Source organism: Garra rufa, chromosome 17, assembly GCF_049309525.1.
Source record: "Garra rufa chromosome 17, GarRuf1.0, whole genome shotgun sequence".
Taxonomy (NCBI): Eukaryota; Metazoa; Chordata; class Actinopteri; order Cypriniformes; family Cyprinidae; genus Garra; species Garra rufa.
Window position 1 is genome coordinate 12,533,940 of NC_133377.1, and position 18,652 is coordinate 12,552,591.

Below are 18,652 nucleotides of genomic sequence, written 5' to 3' on the forward strand. Positions count from 1 at the left end.
AACTAAATTATTAAAAACTTAAATATGACTAAAAACAAAAATATTAGAAACTAAAAAAAGTATAATCATTTCAAAACAAACTTACTAGAAAATGAAATATTTTTAAGCAAACAAAAAACTAAAATGATAAAATAAAAACTAATTCAGAACATTATTTAAAAAACTACAATAATAAATAAATCATATTAAAAATAACTGAAAATGTTAAATTTCTTTATTACACCAACAACATGGCCTTGAAAAGTTCTTTCTGACACTAATAAAATTATAATTTTATTGCTTTTACTTTCTTTTTAATGTATTGTAGAACCAAAACTAAAACAAACAAAAACACAAAAACATCACCAAAAAACAAAACACAAATAAAAAAAACAAAACAAATACAAAATAAAAACTAATTTATAAAATAAAAACTAACACAAAAACACCACCAAAAACAACAAATAAAAAATAAAACCTAAATTATAGAACAAAAACAAACCAAACTAAGCTAAACTAAACTAAAAACCTACTCCTTGAAAACAAAACAAAAATCACACAAAAAAGCCCACAAGCAAAAACACAAAGCAAACTAAAATAAAATAAAAACAAAAAACATTGTACTCGAAAAACAAAACAAAAATCAGTTGCATTAAAAAATACTGAACAAAATCAACCAACTTGTTGAAAACAAAATCAACTAATCATCTAAGCTCAACGAAAACTAAAACAAAAACAACCTACTTGTTGAAAAAAACATTTTACTTGTCTAGAAAATCCTTCTTGATTTAAGAATTTTTAGATATTTGGGCTGGAAACAAGACAAAAAATCTAAGAAAAGCATTTTTTGCAGGTGTAGCACCAGTGTTGTTATCATTAATTACGAAGAAGTCAATTACTGTCTGGAGCACTCTAATCATACTCTGATCTGCTGTGTATTGGAGTAGATCAACAGCCTCAGGGTCCGTCCTGTCCGTCCACACACACACACACACACACACACACACACACACACACACACACACACACAGATATATTTATATATATATATTTATGACCTTTCACCCCTTACCTTCTGCCACACCCCAAGGGTACTGCCTGCCCCTTACACGCTTCCCATTGACCTCGATGATGGTGTTACTGCCCACCACAGCCAGCGGGAGACGGTCCTGAGGGACACAAACACATAGACATGTAACATGGAGACATGTTTAGAAAGTGAGAGGGGCTGGGAACTGATATCGACTCTCAATTTGTGTGTGTGTGTGTGTGTGTGTGTGTGTGTGTGTGTGTGTGTGTGTCAGTGTTGTGTAAATGACGATAATGCACTCTTTCTGTGAATGTGTCTCTGTTTGACTCATTTCCCTGGTGGGCCGAATTAGGAAGCCAATATTTGAGTAGTTAGTGCACTCTGAGTAGGGTTATCATCGTTAACAACCCCCCCCCCCCCCCCCCACACACAAAAATGTTAATTACTTGAAAGAAAATAAACACGAAACAAGAAAAATGACAACAAAACTACTACAAGTTCAACTAAACTAGGGCTGGGCGATATGGCCTAAAAATAAAATCCCTGATTTTTTCACAAAAAATCCGATTTACGATTTAAATCGATTTTTTCCCCCTACTTCTTTTAGCATGTAAAGAAACCCCAGCTTTTCCACAATATATATATATGGGCACCATATATTTTGCAATATACATAGCAACTGCATCAGTGCTTTCCACCAGGCCCCATTCTTATCATACCAGACACAGTAAATGTTTGTAATAGAGGTCGACCGATGTATCGGTTTTGCCGATTAATCGGCACCGATAGTTGATTGGCGGAACTATCGGTTATCGGCAAAAATCCTTGCCGATAGTTTTTCCGGGTTGCGTTTTTTGCTGAAGCAGCTCACGCTCTGCTCCGCTGTCATATGAGAGTATGAGAGGTTAAGTCCGACACCAATGCTTAATGTCAGGATTGTTACCATATATTTGCATTGGTTTATATCAAGCTGGTCATATTGTTAGCCAGCAAAGTTGCAGATTTAAAGACGTGAGGTGAGAAAGCAAACTGTGTTCATTCAGCCGACAGTTTTTCATCACATGATATCTGTCCCAAATCTTTGTTAATGTTCATAAAGACTTGACCCTGGGCTGGAAGATTGAGCATTGTGCATTTAAGCGAAACGCTTGTATTTTTTTGCTCTAATAAAGTCTGTATGCTTCATATAGAGCTATAATTTATGTTTTAGCCTTTTCTTCAGGCTGCAGAAGCATGGTAGTTACGCACTTTAATTCACAATGCCAGTTTTCCTTGTTTTTAATAACTGATCAACAAAAATATATATTTAAAATAAACATAAAAATTACACAAAACGAAATTCGTTTAAGGAGGGATTTTCCACAAATAAAAACGTACGAAGTGGTCAAATTGTGTCCCCTCACCAATTCTCCCGACGTATTGCCGTCCAATTCATACCACGTCCTTTATGACATTTACAAATTACACAAACTTCTTTCGTAATAAACAGATGGAACTGAAACAAAACACAAACAAATAATATTTAAACTACGTAAAACAGAAAAAACAACTTAAATGGCTACAATAGATATCGCTCTTTCTCTTTTCGTTTGATCTGTTCTTTAAACTAATCTTTGCCGCTTTTTTGATCATTCTTTAAGTAAACATTTGCCCGTTTGGTGATTAAATAAACTGTTTTAGATTTCTGCTTGCCTTGAACTACACGACGCGTCCTGTGTGTGTGATACCTGCGAGTTGTCCGCGTAACGCAGCGCTGCACTTTCGGTTTCATTAAGGGTGTGTGAAAAATGGATTCTCCGATGCATCGCAATCCTCTCTTCAATGAGCTTGTGATTTTCCCCGCATATGGCACGTGTGCGCTCTAGAGACGCGGCGGGCTTCATTGCACAGAATTTGCACTATGAAACAAGTGCGCATTGCTTGACAGTGTGTGTTTCCACCCGCAGTGTTTTACTTTAGATATGCCTTCATTTCTGCCGTGTGTAATGCAGTACTGATGTAGATGAACAAAACTCGCGCACTGACAGACTTTCACTTGTGCTTTGTGTTTGGTCGTCCGAAAAAGCTTGATTGCGGATGTGGTTAAATGCACTTGCATTTTCGAATACTTTTATATGAAACTGATGTACAGTACACACAGTCAGTTATGTTTTCAGAGCAGGACAAAACATCTGATATATCGAAATAGATTTGTGCATTCATTGAAGCCTGTTAAAGCAGCCACTGTCTATGTCACTGTCTATTGTTTTAAAAAGTAGCCTGCTTATAATAAAAAAAAAATAATAATAAAGTAAATTTTGCACGAAATAAATTTGATATAAAATGTAATTAAATTGAATCTTAATTTTAAGATGGCAGGACTGACATACAGAGATTCCAAATATAAACAAAAAGCATAGAAACTGCAATTCCTTTACAATGAGCCCATTTGTAACAACAACTAAGATTGATGAAAGCTGTAGAATAGAAGTGTTGTTCCTTGTTAGAGTGTTAATTTCAACATTTACTGATATATTGTTAAATTTTGAAGTTTATTTTGTTAACATTAATGAACTATGAAATAACTTTAATGATCAACATATAATTAATATTAATATTTTTATTAATTTACAAAGTATGGTTTAGTACTTTTTAAAAAATAGTAGAGCAATATTTTAGTTGCCTTTCATTACCCATTTTCAAAAACTATCGGTTAATTAATCGGTATCGGCAACTGTGGTCTAACCTAGCTATCGGTATCGGTAAAAACCAATATCGGTCAACCTCTAGTTTGTAAGACAAATAAATATGAGATGGGAGGAAAATATATATTGCCATGCTTTTCTCCTGCACTTATGTCCTATACAAAAATATACAATTTTGAACACAGAAATATTAAATGATTTAAAAAACTGAAACGATCTGCCAGCAGGTGGTGGTAAGACACTGATTTAATTACTGAACCATATTCATTTGATTCGTTCCAACGGATGGTTCATTCAAGAATAAAGCAAGTGACTCTTTATGAATGGGAAATTGAATCATTTCACTAGATTCGTTTAAAAACGCACGTTCATTCATAAACGAAACACCGCTGTGTTTGAGTGGAGATGCGCAGCGGCTCAAATGTGACTTGTTTCAGACTACTTTTGACGACGAAACAGCAAAATCAGGCAATAGTGTTATAGTCAGACAATGTCACTCATCTTAGTTCGCAATATCACAAAGCTCTATTATAATAAACGAAGCTACTGCCATTCAGTCTCTTATTTACACTCTCTCTACACTTGAGATACATTTGTCAACGTGCAAAACACATAGAAATCTTTGAAGCTCCACTCAGCGCAAACACAAATATGCTGGTCGGGTCAGTCGCACATGGTGCTCCTAAATATTTTTTCATAGTCGCACGTAACGTTAGTAGTTTCTTTTTGCCCTTGAACGGCGGGTCGCACCATTGAGAAATTAGGTCGCACTCTAGAGCCCTGATATGCAAATAATTCGCCATTGTCTTCAATCATCTCTCTACTCTGTGTATGTGGTAAGTGAAATTGTATGTACGTTACTGTAATGTAACAGGCTAACTCGCTAGCAAGCAGCTAATCATGTCCCAGTGACTTGCCTTATTTTACTAGAACGCGTTGTTTTCCGTTCTGAATACATATATATTTTTTTATTAAAAAAATCGCGATACCTCGATTTAATAAAAAATTTAATCGTCTTAAAACGGAAATTCGAATTAATCTAAAAAATCGTAAGAATCGCCCAGCCCTAAACTAAACTGAAATGAAAACAGAAAATAAAACTGATTCAAAATATTAACAAGAACTATAATAATATATCAGTGATAATAAAATAACATTGACTCTTTACACAAAATCAGTCCATAAGTCATATGGATAGGTCAGTTGATTAGTGAGCTTCAGTAGTGAGTATATCTAAATTTTATTTTTTATTATTATTATTATTTTTTTTATCAGTGGTGCTTTATCATTTAGTCCAGTACCAGTTTCTTAAAAAAATGAACAGGTCTATCACTGCATCCTAACCAGGTGTAACTTCAAGTTTAGTATTATTTAAATATGATTAGAATAAAAGATTATATAGTTTATTAATATTTTGAATTAATTGTTATTTTTTTATATATTTTCCATTTTTATTTTTATTTTATTAAAAAATATGTTTTTCCCTTTTTAATAGTTTTTATATATATTTCAGTTTTAGTTTTTTTTAGTTAGTAATTTTAATAAATCAACAAACATACTTCAGCTAGTTGGCCAATTCAACATTTCTCATTTTTATTTTACATTTTTTCAATCTAATATTCATACCCATTTCAGCTTTATTTTGAATTAATTATCATTTTTATATATTTTCCATTTTAATTTTTAAAAATGTCTGTTTTTTCCCTTTTTAATAGTTTATATATATATATATATATATATATATATATATATATATATATATATATATATATTTCAGTTTTAGTTTTAAGTTAGTAATTTTAATAAATCAACAAACATACTTCAGCTAGTTGGCCAATTCAACATTTCTCATTTTTATTTTAAAGTTTTTCCATCTAATATTCATATCCATTTCAAGCTTAATTTTGAATTAATTATCATTTTTACATATTTTCCATTTTAATTTTAATTTTTAAAAATGGCTTTTTTCCCTTTTTAATAGTTTTTATTTATTTTTCTTTTTTTAAATATATTTCAGTTTTAGTTTTTAGTTAGTAATTGCAATAAATCAAACAACATATTTTAGCTAGTTGGCCAATTCAACATTTCTCATTTTTATTTTTAAGTTTTCCATCTAATATTCATACCCATTTCAAGCTTAATTTTGAATTAATTATCATTTTCACATATTTTAGCTTTATTTTGAATTATCATTTTTATATATTTTCTATATTTTTTATATATATTTAATGAAACACGCGCCAATTTGCATACATTTCTAGTACAAATATCTAAATACAGGATGAAGTCAGTTTCAAAATTCTTGTTCTATTTTTTGACATATTAGAGTCAAATAGAGTTTTACTGAGGGAATTTTGGGTATCTCATTTTGTCACACCATAATTCAGAAAAAACTTAGAACGAACAGAAAACAATGTATCTTTTACCATTTTTGGGGGAATAAAATGTATAAAATCAAGCAAACTATATATGAACAAATCCCTTTGTAAAAACCTTCAGAATATAGACAGGAATAAAACTGTAAAGTTTGGTGTGTGTAAGTGTTACTGAAGTGGAGGTTTATAGCTCACGTGTAGGAGAAAAAACTCATTTTGAGAAAACAGGCTTTAAAAATATGTATTGTAATTGAAATCTATTGACACAAATAGATAAAGTGCTATAAAAGAAACACTTAACAGTGACGTTCAGGTGTTTTCTTTCCACTAGTCTGAAAAAACACTTAAAGGATTAGTTCACTTTCATAACAACAATTTACAGATAATGTACTCACCCCCTTGTCATCCAAGATGTTCACGTCTTTCTTTCCTCAATCGTAAAGAAATAATGGTTTGTTTGTTTTTTGAGGAAAACATTTCAGGATTTCTCTCTTTATAATGGATATGCATGACGCCCTGAAGTTTGAACTTCCAAAATGCAGTTTAAATGCAGCGAGACAAGATGAGCATTTGAGGTTAAAAAGTATATAAATTGTCAATTTGTTTTGAAAACAACTGATCGTTTCACCAGATAAGACGCTTCTTCCTTGGCTGGGATCATTTAGAGCCCTTTGAAACTGCATTTAAACTGCATTTTGGAAGTTCAAACTCTGAGGCGTCATGCATACCCATTATATAGGAGAGAAATCCTGAAATGTTTTCCTCAAAAAAAAAAAAACAATTTCTAAACGACGAAAGACATGAACATCTTGGATGACAAGGGGGTGAGTACTTTATCTGTAAATTGTTGTTATGAAAGTGAACTAATCCTTTAGTGAAACACCAAAAATCCCAAAATCTCAAACTTGACAGGTGCATGAAAAAGCAGTGTTTCCCTCTAAATGCTTTTAAATGTGTTTTCTGGTCGTGGCACAACAGTTTGGACCAATTCTGTACAATGACCCACATATAAAAATGTTTTTTTGATTGTGAAACAATGCAACTTATTTTTTGTGAGTGCTTTTGTTGTGTTAAATTAAGACGGCTTGTAGATTTATCAAACTTTTTTTGAGGGTTGCCTAGCAGGGTGTTTTCTTTCCACTAGTCTGAAAAAAAAAAAACCTTTCATGAAACACCAAAAAGCCCAAAATCTCAAACTTGACAGGTGCATGAAAAAAAGGTGTTCTTGCCTGCAGTGCCTTAAAGCCATCTAGTCATTCAGCCTATGTATGCTAAATGTACCCTAGTGTCAGCACAAAAAAGAAAATAATTAACTATCGTGAAAGCACAAACCTTAATCTTCTTAACTATCTTGCTCTCCTCCTCGTCATCAGTCTCTGGAAATTCATAGATTTTGATCTTATGCTCCTGGATCTCTCTCATTATCTGGAAAAAGAGAAAAACACAAGGACAAAGTGAAAAATAAAGCATTAAATTGGTGCAGACAAGTAAAAAGACCTGCAATCTCCCTGCAGGCTCAGCGGGCTCTCAGTGTCACTGGTTTGGGATTGCTTTTACTCTCTAAGGAGTCAGCATTAAAACCATGTGTAGACAGATTTATCTTTAGCGTTATGATGAGTTCTCACTGCAGCCGGCGTTTGCAACACCCTAACACTGTGACACGCACCCATCAGTCACTTCAGCTGGTTTGCAGATGTTAAATTGTCCCACATGCATCATTTGAAACACTGGGAATGCTTTCATGATGCTGAGATGCGTCATAACTCCTGTGTCTTTATAAATGGCTGTTCATCACTGAGGGCAGTTTAATATGAAACTGAATGGAGGCTGAATGTTTGCTCATGCCATAAAACAGCAGCAGGTTTACCTTAGGGATTATAAAATGGAAAACAAGGTCTTCTTAACATTATGAAATAAAGTGCAATGGACTGCGTACACATAGGCTGATGAATTTGATGGCGCAACAAAAGTTATTAAAAATAATTTCATCCATTTCATCTATATAAAATTTGTTGTTTTAACCAATGCAGAGTTTGGCGTTAGTGTGTTTAAAACTCTCACCTGCTTCTTGAACTGTTGGCACTCCTCTGGAGTCAGTGTGTCTGCTTTGGCGATGAGTGGGATGATGTTCACTTTTTCATGTAACCGTTTCATGAACTCAATATCCAGTGGTTTCAGTCTGTCAGACAGGAAGAAAGAGAGAGAGAGAGAGAGAGAGAGAGAGAGAGAGAGAGAGAGAGAGAGAGAGAGAGAGAGAGAGAGAGAGAGAGAGAGAATGTGAGGGTTTAATGTTTCAAACTAAACACTGAGCGTAAGTCGAAAAGCAGGCGCACAGGTCTCTTCTGTATTGCGGTAGTGAGGAGCACATTCACACCGCTGTTTGACAGCCTGGCTGAACTTGTAGCTCGGCTCGTAGTAAAGCCACATGTGCTGCAAGAAGAGCAATAAATAAACCGCAGGAGAAACATTTGTACGTGTCCACTCAGGCCATTGTGACGTTCACTTTTTAGCCATTGTGCACACACACTAAATTCCCAATGGCAGCTGAAAAGTGTATTTCTGGATTAAATGAAATTTAAATTATTTGTTTTAAATAGACATTCTAAGGAACTGGGAGGAGGATTTCACAGGAAGGATTAGTGATTTTTGGCGTATACTCTTGAGAAACACTTTTTTTCTGAAAATATAAGAGTTTTTTTTCAATGTAAAATGTATTGTGCTGGGGCCACGCCAATGTGCTGGGGGTCTCTGATTGGTTGCCAAGATTTTGCTATGGTGTTGCTATAGTGTTTTGAGTCATTCCAGGTGGTTTCTAAAGTGTTAAGAGTGGTGGTTTTCAGCTCATTGCTACTGTATGTGGTTATGCAATGGTACGAGTAAAAAAGGTTCACCTGCAAGTCTCTTTAAAATTCCTGTCTCTAGGTTTGGCTTAAGCCCTTCTTTCAATACCTGCTAACTCTTTATTGTGATGGTCGCCCAACAGACATTCTACTGACTAACTTGATCTAACCCTACCAGTCTACTAATACTCTACTAACACTCTAATGAGTGTAAGTGTAACGTTACTTGTTGTCAACAGAATGTGTTAAAGGGACCATAAAAACAAAGTGAAAACAAAACGACAAACAAAACAAAACAAAACAAAACAAAACAAAACATCCAAAGCAAAGCAAAACACAAACAAAAAAAAACACACCAAACTATACAAAACATAAAACACTTTCAAAAGCCACCAAAACAAATCAACTAAACCAAACAAAAAAGACCAAACAAACCACTACCAAACAAGACAAAATATGAAACACTTTTAAAAGCCACTAAATAAAACACCAGACAAACCACCAAACTAAAAAAGCACCAAACAAATCAACTAAACAAAAATCCACCAAACAACAAACAAGACAAAATATGAAACACTTTTAAAAGCCATTAAATAAAACACCAGACAAACCACCAAACAAAAAAGCACAAAACAAATCAACTAGACAAAAATCCACCAAACAATCCAAAACAACAAACAAGACAAAATATGAAACACTTTTAAAAGCCACTAAATAAAACACCAGACAAACCACCAAATCACACCAACCAAACAAAAACAAAAGAAGTAAACACATCAAACTACTCCAAATAAAACCAAACAATACAAAACATGAAGCACTTTTAAAAGCCACTAAACTGGTGCTGTAACTGGTGTTTTCCTATGTAAAACGTATTGTGCTGGGGCCACGCCAATGTGCTGGGGGTCTCTGATTGGTGGCCAAGTCTTTGCTATGGTGTTGCTAAAATGTTTTGAGTGATGACAAAGGAGTTGCCAGGTGGTTTCTAAAGTGTTAAGAGTGGTGGCTTTCGGCTCATTGCTACTGTATGTGGTTATGCAAAGGCTTGAGTCAAAAAAGTCCACCTGCAAGTCTCTTTAAAATTCCTGTCTTTATATTTGGCTTAAGCCCTTCTTTCAATACCTGCTCTTTATTGCTCTTTGTAACTCTTTATTGTGACTCCCAACAGACATTCTACTGACTATAAGTAACTTTGCAAGTACATGTCAACTTAATCTAACCCTAACCCTACCAGTCTACTAATACTCTACTAACACTCTAATGAGTGTAAGTGCAACATTATTTATAGTCAATAGAATGTGTTAAGGGCGCCATCAAAATAAAGCGAAACCAAAACTACAAACACAGCAAAATAAAACACTTTCAAAAGTCACTAAACAAAATACCAGACAAATCACCAAACCAAACTAAAAAGCACCAAACAAATCAAAACATCCAAACCAAAGCAAAACACATACCAAACAATACAAAACATAACACTTTCAAAAACAACCAAAACAAATCAACTAAGGCCGTGTTCACACTTGCCGTCCTTTTCCAAACTGTCAGCGTCTGTTTTACATTCTAATCCTATGGAGTTAACCGTCTTTTCAAAAAAGCCCTAGCGCTTTTTTTTTTTAAACGCCACCGCCGGCGTCTTTTTTTGGCAGCTCAGAGCGTCTTTTTAAGTTGAAAAAAGTTGAACTTTTTTGAAGAAAACGCCCTACGTCAAGCGCTTTTTTGACAGCTGACCAATGACAAGCGAGTAGCGGGACCTATCGTTTCCATAACAACAAAAACAACAAGAAAAAAAATGGAGAAGTTGCCGGTAGATAAACTTATCGTACTAGTTTCGGAGCACAAGGAGTTGTATGATATGAGTAAACAACTCTATCATAATATACATCACAAAGAGGCTCTTTCTCGACATTTCTTCACCACACAGCACTACGCTACTGTTGCAGCTGTTGTTATAGCAACAAAAGACGCACTCGGCTGCTTTTTGTAACAGAACGCTGCCAGCTTTTTTTTTTTTTTACTAAAAAAACGCCCTAGTCAACTTTTTCTTGTCAAAAAAGACGCCAAGTGTGAACACGGCCTAAACCAAACAAAAAAGCACCAAACAAATCAACTTAACCAAACAAAACAAACACCAAAACAAATCAACTAAACCAAACCAAAAACCACCAAACAAATCAACTAAACCAAACAAAAAACACCAAACAAATAAACGGCAAAACAAATCAACTAAACCAAACAAAAAAGCACCAAACAAACCAAAACACCAAACTATTCAAAACATGAAACACTTTCAAATCAACCAAACCAAACAAAAAAGCACTAAACACATTGACTAAACCAAACAAAAAGTACAAAACAAATCAACTAAACTAAACAAAAATCCACCAAAACACCAAACAATACAAAACATGAAACACTTTCAAAAGCCACTAAATAAAACACCAGACAAGCTACCAAACAAATTGACCAAACCAAACAAACAAAGCACCAAACAAATCATACCAACCCAACGAAATCAAAACTAAACGCAAACCATCAAATTACACCAGACACTTTTAAAAGCCACTAAACAAAACACTAAACCAAACAAAACAAGCACCTAACACATTAAAACAGCCAAACCAAAACACACCAAACAATACAAAACATAATACTTTTTTTTTAAAAGCCACCAAAACTAAACACAAACCAAACTACCCCAAACCAAACAATACAAAACACAAAACATTTTAAAGCCACCAAACAAATCAACCAAACCAAACAAAACAAGCACCAAACTAATTAAACAACTAAACCAAAACACAAAAACACACTAAACAATACAAAACATGATACTTTCAAAAGCCACTAAAATAAATCAACCAAACCAAACAAAAAGCACCAAACAAATCATACCAACCAAACGAAAACAAAACTAAACACAAACCATCAAACTACCCTAAACCAAACGATATAAAACATAAAACACTTTTAATATCCACCAAACAAAACACCAGACATACCACCAAACAAATCAACCAAACCAAAAACACCAAAAAAAAACCCACCAAACAATAAAACAAAACACTTTTAAAAGCCAAACAAACCACCAGAAAAAAAAAAAAACCAACCAAACAAATCAACCAAATAAAAAAACACCAAACAAATCAAACCAACAAAACAAAACTAAAAAAACACCAAAGCAAAACAAACAATACAAACTTTTCAAAGCCACCAAACAAAAAACAAAACAAAAAAATCAAACATACAAACCAAAACACACAAAACCATCAAACTAACCCAAACGAAGACGAACCAAAATCAAAATAAACACCACCAAACAAACCACCAGATAAATCCACCCAAACCAATCAAAACACTACCAAAACAAATAAACCTCTCCTAACAGTATGTGCAAACTCTGCTAAATATACTTGTGTTTTCCTAAATTCATGTTCCCTGAGTTCCTGGATGTGCAGATAAAAACAGGCAGTGCATGACTGAGCCACAGAAACAAATCAGAGAAAAAGAAAAAGGGGTTCCTGACCAATTTACACACATGGCAAAGAACTTTGATTTAGTTAGATGTGTGTGAGATTTACCTTGCAACAATACAAGTCATCTGACAACAACTTAGACCAAAACTGCTGACAGTGCATTAAATCCTGATGTACTTGGCATCACTTTAGAGCTCACCTCTAAAAGCACCTCCACAGCAGAAATACAAGCCAAAAATACAAAGGGTTTGTGTGCGTTTAATGCTTGAAAAGGAGCGCTTACCCATGACCAGAGGGGGCGATGAAGTACAGACAGCTGTGCACTCGGCTGTCGGGCATCTGGCGTCGATTGACGCGTGACTCTGCGTTGAGGTAATCCTCAAACTTGCTGTCGATGTGATCGATGACGGGTTGCCAGCTACAGGACACAACAAGCGACAGTATTAAACACGAATATGAGGAGACATCAGCTGTCTACATGTGGCATGTAGAAAATAAAGAAAATTAGGCTTACCAATTACTATTATCCACGGCATCTCCGAATCCTGGCGTGTCAACGATGGTGAGCAGCAGTTGAACTCCACCCTCTTTAATCAGCACCTTAGACTGCTCCACCTAAAAAAGGGCATAAAACAAAAATATATAAATACGACTAGCCAAACACAAAAACAATCATGAATGTTGATTTTAAAAAGTTCATTCAGGACTAACATAAAATCTAAAAATAATAAACAATCATTATGAATTAAATTATTAATAAAATAAAATAAACACTCTGTTCACATTAAATCACACCAAATTCACATCAAATGTGACCAAAACACACTCATTCTTTTCTGCAAAAAGATTGCATCCATACTTACAAATACAAATCTTGTCATAATACTGAGTTCACTTACATACTATTTTCAATTAAATATATTTAGCAATTTATTGTTATTGTTATATCACTTATTTTCACTGCATATGTATTTAGTCTTTACATTTGTAGTCAAAACACCTTGCAGAATCTGCAAAATGTTGATTGTTTTATCAAAATAAGAGGGATCATATAAAATGCATGTTAGTTTTTATTTAGTACTGACCTGAATAAGATTCACATTTATAAAAATGACCCTGTTCAAAAGTTTACACACACTTGATTCTTAATACTGTGTTGTTACCTGAATGATCCACAGCTGTTCCCACAAATTCTTTGGTTTTTCAGAATTTTTGTGTATTTAAACCCTTTACAACAATGACTGTATGATTTTGAGATCCATCTTTTCACACTGAGGACAACTGAGGGACTCATAGGCAACTATTGCATAAAAAATAATGTATTAAGAGCTGGGGGTGTAAACTTTTGAACAGAATGAAAATGTGTACATTTTTCTTACTTTGCCTCAATAATATATATTTTTTTCATTTAGTACTGCCCTTCAGAAGCTATAGATGGTACTTACATGTTTCCTGGAAAACAAAATAAGTTAAATTTACCCTGATCTTCAAATTCCAAAAGTTTTCACCCCCAAACAAGGGACTCATATCAATAAACCAAGAAGAAGAAAAAAACACAGCTGTGGATCCTTGAGGTAACAACACAGTATTAAGAATCAAAATGTGTATGTAAACTTTTGAACCGAGTAATTTTTTATAAATTCAACTATTATTTTCTCTTGTTGGCTATATGTAAACATTTTATGTGAAATATCTTATTAGGTCAGTACCATATAAAAAATAACATGCATTTTATATGATGCCTCTTATTTTTGCAAAATAATTAACATTTTTCAGATTCCGCAAGGTGTATGTAAACTTTTGACTTCAACTGTACATTCGTGGCCAAAAGTTGAGAATTACATAAATATTGGAAATTGGAAAAGTTGCTGCTTAAGTTTTTATAATAGCAATTTGCATATACTCCAGAATGTTATGAAGAGTAATCAGATGAATTGCATAGTCCTTCTTTGCCATGAAAATTAACCTGCTGAGATCATTTCAGTAATCGTCTTGTTAACTCAGGTGAGAACGTTGACGAGCACAAGGCTGGAGTTCATTATGTCAGGCTGATTGGGTTAGAATGGCAGACTTGACATGTTAAAAGGAGGGTGATGCTTGAAATCATTGTTCTTCCATTGTTAACCATGGTGCCCTGCAAAGAAACGTGTGCAGCCATCATTGCGTTGCATAAAAATGGCTTCACGGGCAAGGATATTGTGGCTACTAAGATTGCACCTAAATCAACAATTTATAGGATCATCAAGAACTTCAAGGAAAGAGGTTCAATTCTTGTTAAGAAGGCTTCAGGGCGTCCAAGAAAGTCCAGCAAGCGCCAGGATGGTCTCCTAAAGAGGATTCAGCTGCGGGATCGGAGTGCCACCAGTGCAGAGCTTGCTCAGGAATGGCAGCAGGCAGGTGTGAGCGCATCTGCACGCACAGTGAGGACAAGACTTTTGGAAGATGGCCTGGTGTCAAGAAGGGCAGCAAAGAAGCCACTTCTCTCCAAAAAAACCATCAGGGACAGATTGATCTTCTGCAAAAAGTATGGCGAATGGACTGCTGAGGACTGGGGCAAAGTCATATTCTCCGATGAAGCCTCTTTCCGATTGTTTGGGGCATCTGGAAAAAGGCTTGTCCGGAGAAGAAAAGGTGAGCGCTACCATCAGTCCTGTGTCATGCCAACAGTAAAGCATCCTGAGACCATTCATGTGTGGGGTTGCTTCTCATCCAAGGGAGTGGGCTCACTCACAATTTTGCCCAAAAACACAGCCATGAATAAAGAATGGTACCAAAACACCCTCCAACAACAACTTCTTCCAACAATCCAACAACAGTTTGGTGAAGAACAATGCATTTTCCAGCACGATGGAGCACTGTGCCATAAGACAAAAGTGATAACTAAGTGGCTCGGGGACCAAAACATTGAAATTTTGGGTCCATGGCCTGGAAACTCCCCAGATCTTAATCCCATTGAGAACTTGTGGTCAATCCTCAAGAGGCGGGTGGACAAACAAAAACCCACTAATTCTGACAAACTCCAAGAAGTGATTATGAAAGAATGGGTTGCTATCATTCAGGATTTGGCCCAGAAGTTGATTGAGAGCATGCCCAGTCCAATTGCAGAGGTCCTGAAAAAGAAGGGCCAACACTGCAAATACTGACTCTTTGCATAAATGTCATGTAATTGTCGATAAAAGCCTTTGAAACATATGAAGTGCTTGTAATTTTATTTCAGTACATCACAGAAACAACTGAAACAAAGATCTAGAAGCAGTTTAATAAAACTAATTTTTGTGTCATTCTCAAAACTTTTGGCCACGACTGTATTCACTAAAAAACCAACATTGTCTTTCTTAAATACCAGTTTTAAACACATGATCTGAAAGTTAGCATCTTACTGGTTCACAATTTTGTACCAAGAGAGTATTTTTTAAAAACTTACAAAGAAAATTCAGACTTGATGTAAATAGAACTTTAGCCCACAATCATATGACACAAAATAAGAAAATGCAGAAAATCCCCATTAGATCTACACGAATGAGCTGTTTTCAGGGAAGTGTGGGGCCCTTTTGAAGCAGATATGCAAACAGCATGTGCCAACACTCGTGATCGGCACATACGCTTAGGTTTCCATTCAATCAAGAAGTCGATATTAGGGCCTGCAGGGCTCAAAACAACCACTCAGAGGTTTTCTATGCACATTTAAGAGCAGCACAAAAGGGAAAGCAAAGATTTTCTGCTTCTGATTTGAGCCAGGAGCACTTTACCTACATTAGAGAACAGCTGATTAGTGTTTTAAACCCAATGATCGAATCTAAAGTTACTAAACGATCCCTCAAGTCACGTTGAGAAACTCTTATATCAATGCCAGGAGCTTTAAATTGACGGATCATATTTTCTAAGCCTTTAAACATATTGTGAAGGAGTCGGCGCTCAACAGATTCAGCCCACATGTGTGCAACCTCAGCTAAAACGAGCTCAAGCCCACACCTTTCCATGTGCAGCATAAAGCGGCTGTGGTCTGAGACTGTGGCTTCTGGGTTTGGGTTGTTCAGGGCTGCATTTTATGATTTCCTCCTAAACAGCCCTCAGCGTTCCACAGCTCAGACGGACACCACTGAGCCCAGTGCAGGACATTCATTGCATGAAGCACCTCCCCAAAAAAGAAACTTAGCCAGCGACATCTACCAAACAGCTGGGATGAAGGATCTACACACATCAAGAAATAAGGCTGTTTTTAGAGAGCGTGCAAGTTCAGTCTGATGACTTCTCAATTTTGTGGGACATTCATGGTGGTTGTCCAGCATGCTGCATGTTAAAGGGATAGTTCACCCAAAAATTTTAATTCTGTCATTAATTATTCATCCTCATGTCGTTCCAAAACCATTAGACCCAGGGTTCGTACAGATACTGTAAAATTAAATTCCAGAACTTTCAAGGACTTTTTAAGCACTGCTTTTTTTATTTTCAAGGACTTCAATTAGAGATCTCATGTATGGTTTGATGTTCTCCACTGTTTTTTCTTGGCCTCATTTCTGCCTGTGTTTTTTTTTCTTTCCCTGAATCATATGATTCACAATACGCAGATTTGAAGTCCTGAACTGAATCAAATGATTCATTATACACGATTTGATGTCCCGATCTGAATCAAATGATTCCTGATACATGATTTGAAGTCTCGAACTGAATCAAATGATTCACGATACACAATTTGAAGCCCTGAGCTAAATAAAATCATTCACGATACATGATTTGAAGTCTCGAAATGAATCAAATGATTCACGATACACGATTTGATGTTCCGATCTGAATCAAATGATTCACAATACACAATTTGAAGTCACGATCTGAATCAAATGATTTGTGATACATGATTTGAAGTACCGATCTGAATCAAACAATTTACGATACATGATTTGAAGTCCCAAACAGAATCAAATGATTTGCGATACACAATTTGAAGTCCCGATCTGAATCAAATGATTCACAATATGCAAATTTCAGATCCAAGTCAAACGATTTGTGAACCACTCCAGAAGTCCCAATCTAAATCAAATGATTCACAATACACGATCTGAAGTCCCGATCTGAATCAAATGGTTCCCCATATACAATCCAACTGGATCGCTTTGTGAATCATTTTGTGACAAAGGTTTAACTCAGAGGTCTTTAACCCTGCTCCTGGGGACCCACTATCCACTATAAAGTTTAGCTCCAACCCTAATCAAACACACCTGAAGAAGTTAATCAAGTTCTTTAAGATTGCTTGAAGATACACATGCAGGTGTGCTGCTGAAGTTTGCAGGACAGTGGGTCCCCAGGAGCAGGGTTAAAGACCTCTGGTTTAACCGGATAGTTTTTTAAAATTAACTGAAAAAATGTAATTTATCTACATGAAAAGACATGTACTTTTTGAAAATTAAATAAATAAATAATTTAACACTTATTTCACAAATACATTGTCTTTTAATAAATTCAAGCACTTTTCAAGTGCCTGTTCAGGAGTATTGCTATTTTCAAGGATTTTCCAGGCCTTAAATTTCAAGTCAAATTCAAGTATTTTAAGCAATTTAGGCACCTTGTACGAACCCTCAAGACCTTCGTCCATCTTCAACACAAATTAAGATATTTTTAATGAAATCCGAGAGCTTTCTGACTCTGAATAGACAGCAACACAACTACCACATTCAAGGCCCAGAAAGGTAAAAGAACATGGTTAAAATAAATACAGTCTCTCCCCCTCAAGCATCATAATAGTAGCCTACTAAGAAAAGAAAAACACGTAACTTGAGAGCACATTGGCAAATCCTGCTACATTTCTTTCTTCTCAGTGGAAGTGTTGTTTTCAAAACCATTAGCACTAGCTGAGAGGCCACAGGGATGTTTTGGAAACATGAGCGAGACGATGTGCTAAGGCGTACGTGCGGCCACAGCAGATCTGTCATTCTGTAAATTACCAACTCCTCAGAACCAGGGAAAGAAAAAAAACACAGGCAGAAATGAGGCCAAGAATGCAGGAGAAATGGCTCCATCAGGAGGTGGTGGGCTGTGGAATGCAAACAGTCGTTCTGCAGGCGAGCGTGACGATGTCTGCTGTCTCACACCTGCTGCGGGGCGTGTGGAGGATTCCTGCGCGCTTTACTGTCTGCGGCGAGCAGGTGACCTCAGATTCATCACACTCCACCGCTCTGCTGAGCATTCCACTCATGTCTGACTGAGACCTCTTGTGAGCAATCACCAACATATATCATACTGCTGACCTCTGACCTTTAATGCTGACTACCGG

The 18,652-nt window shown here is 35.6% G+C and overlaps 1 protein-coding gene across 2 annotated transcripts in view; it reads right to left on the reverse strand.

Moving 5' to 3' along the window:
- Positions 1-18,652, reverse strand: part of septin7a (septin 7a) — a 79,459-nt gene that overhangs the window by 19,572 nt on the left and 41,235 nt on the right. For both annotated transcript variants that reach the window (XM_073821254.1, XM_073821253.1), the window contains exons 3-7: positions 12,899-12,999; positions 12,668-12,802; positions 8,130-8,247; positions 7,401-7,493; positions 1,052-1,148 (exon numbers count right to left, since the gene is read on the reverse strand). In XM_073821254.1, coding sequence (XP_073677355.1) covers positions 1,052-1,148; positions 7,401-7,493; positions 8,130-8,247; positions 12,668-12,802; positions 12,899-12,999 — 544 coding nt within the window. The remainder of the gene's footprint in view (positions 1-1,051; positions 1,149-7,400; positions 7,494-8,129; positions 8,248-12,667; positions 12,803-12,898; positions 13,000-18,652) is intronic.